At 31.2% G+C, this 6,759-nt stretch overlaps 1 protein-coding gene and 1 pseudogene across 2 annotated transcripts; both read left to right on the top strand.

Moving 5' to 3' along the window:
* Positions 1-350: 350 nt before the first annotated feature.
* LOC114369817 lies at positions 351-3,107 on the top strand (annotated as a pseudogene).
* A 1,883-nt stretch (positions 3,108-4,990) lies between these two features.
* Positions 4,991-6,525, top strand: LOC114370558 (salicylic acid-binding protein 2-like). 2 transcript variants are annotated; one of them, XM_028327952.1, is made up of 3 exons: positions 4,991-5,352; positions 5,766-5,891; positions 6,110-6,525. In XM_028327952.1, exons 1-3 carry the CDS (start codon positions 4,999-5,001, stop codon positions 6,389-6,391), a joined length of 762 nt encoding a protein of 253 aa, XP_028183753.1. In that variant the 5' UTR covers positions 4,991-4,998; the 3' UTR covers positions 6,392-6,525. The 2 variants fall into 2 exon arrangements, with proteins under 2 accessions (XP_028183753.1, XP_028183746.1); XM_028327945.1 differs by having other exon boundaries at positions 4,991-5,424.
* Positions 6,526-6,759: the final 234 nt, after the last annotated feature.

Here is a 6,759-nt window from a genome sequence, read left to right as displayed (position 1 = left end):
TGTCATCAAGAATATGTGCTACCGTTCTGAGTGTGAGAGCAAAAGATACGAAATACAAAACATGACTTCACTTTAGAGTGAACAAGGTAGACAAAAGAGTTTCTAAATTAAAAAATAAAAAGGATGAAAAGGAATTTCAAGTAAAATTAATGAAAAAAAAAAGAAAAATAATAAGTAAAATTCATTAAACAAAGATGTGAGATGCATAAAATTTTGTTATTTAAAATAAATTGCTGTAAAAAAATATGTGAAATAGGATATATCTTGACGGTGGTGATTTGATTATTATTCAAAGCTGGTAATAACCTTTAATTTATTGACAACCCATTTCTCCATCTATATATAGCGAGATGGAATACATAGTACCTATTGCAACAGTACGACACAAGAAGAAGGTACCATGAGGTCAGAATTTTTATTTTTTTTGTTTTTTATAAGCATGATCATTTCAGGGAATTGCATGCATAGATAAGAAGCATTATGTTCTGGTGCATGGGGCATGCCATGGAGCTTGGAGTTGGTACAAACTCAAGCCACGCTAGGAATCTGCAGGCCACAAGGTCACATCACCTCGACCTTGCCGCTTCTGGCATCAACATGAAGAAAATTGAAGATGTTGATACTTTCTCACAATACTCTGAGCCTTTGTTGCACCTAATGGCCACAATTCCCAAAAATGAGAAGGTAGCTAGTTCTAGTTGGTCACAGCCTTGGGGGGCTTAACATTGCACTTGCCATGGACAAATTCCCAAAAAAGGTAGCAGTTGGTGTTTTCTTAGCTGTTTTTGCTCCAGACACTGATCACCAACCATCTTATGTCTTGGAAAAGGTTTGCTTCTTAGTCTTGAGGTTACTTGTGATTTTTTTTATTTTTTTTATCAATTTTCTTACTTCTGCAAGTGCAATTGCTGCCCAATAATACAAACTGTGGAACTAATTATTTAGACATAAATGCATGGGCTGGATTCCGTGGAAAAGGGAACTATCAATTCCTTTATTAAAAATGTTTCAATCACAATCATCAGATCACATTTTTTGACTTCCTAATTCTACGCTTTCGTATAGAAACATAATATTAGACATATATGATGTAAAAATTTAAATCTTTTAAGTGATCATTATCTTTATAACAATTATTCAGTGAGGTTGACTGCTGACCAAGAGACGAGTTGGGATGGGCTCACTCTTGTCCTTAATGATGGAAAATAGCTTAATACAATAACAAACTTTATAATAGAGTAATATGAATTTTTCTAAACTTGTAAAAATATGTGAGAAACACCAATCAATTATAGAGCCCAAAATAGAAATTAAAGAAAATAGAGACACAGTTTGTTTAACATGGAAAATCCCTCAATGTAAGGATAAAAATCACTGGTCATTCAGATCAAATAAATAATTCCATTATAATCAATGAAGATACAAGGGAGCATCTAACAAGTGCAATAAAACATGTTACAAACAGTCAAATCAAAACAAACTCTTAATTGCTACAATAGCGACAAGATAAAACTTCAAAATATAGAGTAGATCATGTGAAACACTTGTCTCTCTTAACATATATCTTTTTCCCGATCCAACAAGACAATTTAAAGTATCACGCGTTTAGAACCTTCTGTCCAAAACTCAGTTCGATTTAATGGTAAACGAATTCGCAGTTGTAATCTAAAAAAATGTTCTTTAGTAGGTATGCAAAAATCACAATGATTTTCCTTCTCCTTCTTTATCTCGCAATGATTTGTAACTGTTTTTCTTTCTCAAATGAGTCCCTCTCATTTGAGCCTTTATTACACATAGGAAGGAAGCTCAAAAATTCAACGAATTGTTGGAATACAGGTGTAAGGTAAAGTCACAAAAAGTTGAGCATCATATAAGTGAAGGAAAAGTTCATAAATCTGAGCCTAAAGGTTTTGGGTTAAGATGTGATATGAAGTTTTCTTATGTGGTTGATCTTGAATTTTATTGAAATTGAATTTTTTATCTAATCAAAATTCAACCTAGTTTTTTAACGTGATATATTAATTTTAATATTATTTATAATTAAATTATAGAGTAAAAGAAGTATAAAAGTTAAATTAAGATATATATATATATATATATATATATATATATATATATATTACAATATATATTTAAAAATAAATAATTTCGTTAATAACGTTGTAAATATATTATCATGTTATTTAAAATATTATCTATTAAATAAAAAATTATTATTAATGTGCATTATTCAAAAACCTGATATGTTTTAAGTGAATGCATATTAAACTAAATTGGATTGGGAAGGCCAAAGCAACAATCCGAACTCGTCCCAAAAATACATGCACCGCGCTGCTTTATTTTTCTATAGTTTGAAACATTTTTATATTTTTAAAATATTACTTAAATTAAAAAAAAAACTTTATATTTGTCATTCAAAAATATACATTGAATGGATAAACATAACATGTACACGCTTTCACATCTTATTTATTGTCAATAAAAGAAAAGAAAAAGTGAAAGAATTACACTCATATATATCTTCACCATTATTACATTTTGCTACTTGAACAGTACAATGAGAGGACCTCGTCGTCTGCATGGTTGGACACTGAATTTGCTCCAAGTGGAAACAAAACATCAATGTTCTTTGGTCCCAACTTCTTGTCCAACAACCTATACCAGCTCTCCCCCATTGAGGTAACTATATATATATATTACAGAAAGCCCTCAAAGTTTCAAGCCTTCAATAAAAGCAAATTAATAAGGAATTTGATTTTGCAGGACCTTGAATTGGCCAAGACTTTAGTAAGACCATCGTCACTCGTCGTTGAAGACTTGTCTAAGCAGAAGAACTTCTCCAAAGAGGGATATGGGTCAGTTCCACGTGCGTATATTGTTTGCACTAAGGACATTGCAATTCCATTGGAATATCAGCTTTTGATGATAAAAAATACTGGGTTCAACGACGTTCTAAAGATCAAAGGCGCAGATCATATGCCTGTGAATAGCAAGCCTCGAGAACTATTCGATTCTCTCGAAAAGATAGCTACTAAATATGCATAAATTCATGAAACTTTTATTTCTACGTTGTGTTTGAATTTGATTTGTGTTAGAATTATAATTAGATCTCGTTTGGAATCGTGACTCCCTGAGCGAGACAAATAAATAAAGCAATAATCTTGCAACTTCTGCGTCTTTTCTGATACAAACGTATTTCTATAAATTTTATTTAATTATTCTTTTTACTAATATGAAGTCCTGTTAGTTCCAATATATTCATGCTAACCAATAAGTGAAACTTATCAAATAAATGCTGGTTCTATATATACTTCCATTGTTATTATATAAATTCATCTAAACTCATGGTTGAGCGCATTAAGAGGTAAGTAATTTTCAAGCTAGAAGTGATCCATTGTGTAAAAGTATTGGAAAATATACACGTGTTAACGTTTGCTGCTTACCGTATGAGAGATGAAGATATTGGGGGCATGTTCTTGATTTTACAATGAGTTTATCCACTTATGATAAAACTGGTATATATTCAAATGCTTAAAAGCACAATATTAAAATCTGTAAAAAAAAAACACGATATTAATATGATAGCAATAAGACAAATTAGTTAATAAATGAGATAATTGCATCTGAACGACATGTCAACCGTTTATAACATGTACAGTTGCTTCTTGGACCTTTTTCTCATCTAGCATTAGTCTTTCGTGAATTGCAATAATAGTTCCAATTTCAGAAAGAAAATCAATGCCAACACGACTTTAAAAATGTCTTCATTTTCAAATAAAATACGAAACGCAAAGCAGTGGCAGAGTCGTCTAATCTAGTACAGTTGTACGAAAAATTATAATCAATATATATATATATATATAACTATTCTTTCAAAAATAATTTTTACACAATATCGGTTTTTTTTCAACTGGTAAGTATATAGATCGATTTTTAAAAATTTGGAGGATAATTTTCAAATTTTACATTATAAACGAATGGTCAAAATATGGTTACAGTATGGCGACAGCAGTTAACGAACTAGTCGTGGATGTCATCAAGGATGTGCGCTACCATTTTGAGTCAGAGAGCAAAAGACATGACACATGAAACACAAAATATGACGTCACGTTGGGCACAGGGTAGGCAAAAGAGTTTCTCAATTGAAAAATAAAAAGGATGGGAATGAATTTCAAGTAAAATTAGTAAAAATAAAAATAAAAAATAATATTTTTTATTTTTTATTTTTTTATGTTTAAGGTTATTACATATAAATTAAAAAATATTTAATGAAACTAAAAGTTGTTATATTTAGACTAAATTGTTCTTAATTATTCAATACATCCATATTTGATGCTTTAGTAGGTGTTAAATAAAAATAGTTTAAAAAATGTACTAAATAGACTTTATAATTTTAAAACATCTATCAAATTGTTTTGAAAAAAAATAAAAAAGATAAAGCATCAAAAGAAATGAGAAGGAAGTAGTAATTATATATAAACTATAAACTGATAGGAGTAATTTATGAAAATAAGCTAAAAATTATTAAAATTAGTTTTTGTATAAAACAAACTTAATCACGACAGCCAAGCTACTAGAATAGCTCGACAAACATTTTCATATAATTTGGGATTATATAAGTTAGAATTATTTTTTTAATTATAGTAATGATACAGACTTATTCCATCGAAAGTAATGATAAATTATCGTAAGTTGAATATTCTTATTTCTAAACAATTTATTTCATATTCACCGATCAATTAGGATTCAAATCCTAAATCATTTAATAAGTTAAAATTTATGTGTATGCATGCATATGAATTAATTTATTTTATGATTAACAATTATTTTATTTAAAATTCAGAAGTTTCTAGTTCTGATTTGTGAAAAATCATAAGAATTAAGTAACTCAAATTAGAGGTTGTAATTTAATAACCTTTTGTATCAACCCATTTCTCTGTCTATATATAGCTAGAAGGAATACAAAAGTAACTAAAACAACACAAGAAGAGGTCTCCCATGAGTTCAGCAAAAAATATTTTTTTTTTTATGTTTATTATAAGCATGAACAATTCAGGGAATTGCATAGATAAGAAGCATTATGTTCTGGTGCATGGGGCATGCCATGGAGCTTGGAGTTGGTACAAACTCAAGCCACGCTTGGAATCTGCAGGCCACAAGGTCACATCACTCGACCTTGCCGCTTCTGGCATCAACATGAAGAAAATTGACGATGTTCATACTTTCTCACAATATTCTCAACCTTTGTTGCACCTAATGGCCACAATTCCCAAAAATGAGAAGGTAGTTCTAGTTGGTCACAGCCTTGGGGGGCTTAACATTGCACTTGCCATGGACAAATTCCCAAAAAAGGTAGCAGTTGGTGTTTTCTTAGCTGCTTTTGCTCCAGACACCGAATACCGCCCATCTTATGTCGTGGAAAATGTATGCTTCTTAGTCTTGAGGTTACCTGGGAAATTTTATGAAGATGTAAGATTAACCTAATGGTTGGAGAAGAGAAAGGAGAGGTGATGGTCGAGTTCAAATTCTTCAATTAATATTTTTAATAAAACTAACAAATTAATCGTTGTTGTCGATAAAAAAATTCTTAAACTAGCTTTTAAAATTGAGTTAGAATTAAACTGATTATTATTATTTCAGCTTCAAAAAGTTCAAGAAGTAGTGGATGTGAAGGGTATATATATCATCAGGAAAAACCTAAGTTTCTTACTTTTGCAAGTTCTGTGAAAAAAATACACTAATACATATATTTTCTACTTCAACAGTACATTGAGAGGATCCCACCGTCAGAATGGTTCGACACTGAATTTGCTCCCAGTGGAAATAAAACATCAATATTGTTGGGTCCCGAGATTTTGGCCAAGGAATTATACCAGCTTTCCCCCATTGAGGTAACTACACGTCATAAATTATTTTAAGAGCGTGTTTGTTTTGCCGTTAAAATTGTGACAATACGTAACCCAAAGTACTTCCACGGAATAAAGACCTCAAGCACAATCCAAACACACATTTAATTGTCTCTTACTAGCTAGCTAATGTAATATGGTGGAAAGTCCTCGAAGTTTTAAGTCTTGAATAAAACAAAATTATTAAGGATTGGATTTTGCAGGATCTTGAATTGGCCAAGACTCTAGTCAGGCCATCGTCACTCTTCGTTGAAGACTTGTCTCAGCAAAAGAACTTCTCCAAAGAGAGATATGGGTCAGTTCCACGTGCCTATATTGTTTGCACTGAGGACCTTACAATTCCAATCGAATATCAGCTCTGGATGATCCAAAATGCCGGGATCAATGACGTTCTAAAGATCAAAGGCGCAGATCATATGGCTATGAATAGCAGGCCTCGAGAACTATTTGAATCTCTCCAGAAAATAGCTGCAAAATATGCATAAATTCACGACGAATGTTGCAGTTTATTTTTATTTGTACGCTGTGTTTGAATTTGACTTGTGTTAGAATTATAATTGGATCTCGTTTGGAACCATGGCTCCACGAGACATAAATAAAGTGATAATCTTGCAACTTCTGCGTCTTTTCCGATACAAACATGGATCTGTATAAATTTTATTTAAAAAAATTACTAATATGAAGTTGTGTTAATGAGTTCTTTTCAATTGATGTTAGAGTATTTGGGTTAAGGAAGACTCCGTTTGAAATCTGAGGTGTTCTTCTTGAGAGATTCAACTCTTCTAATCTTACCCTCACTTGATGACTTAAATGAAGATCCTGTTGATCTTGGAGCTAGTAGTTTTTTATGTCT

This window comes from Glycine soja, chromosome 2, assembly GCF_004193775.1.
Source record: "Glycine soja cultivar W05 chromosome 2, ASM419377v2, whole genome shotgun sequence".
Lineage (NCBI taxonomy): Eukaryota > Viridiplantae > Streptophyta > Magnoliopsida > Fabales > Fabaceae > Glycine > Glycine soja.
Note: the sequence above shows the minus strand (reverse complement) of the source record. Positions and strands in the feature narration are given on the sequence as shown.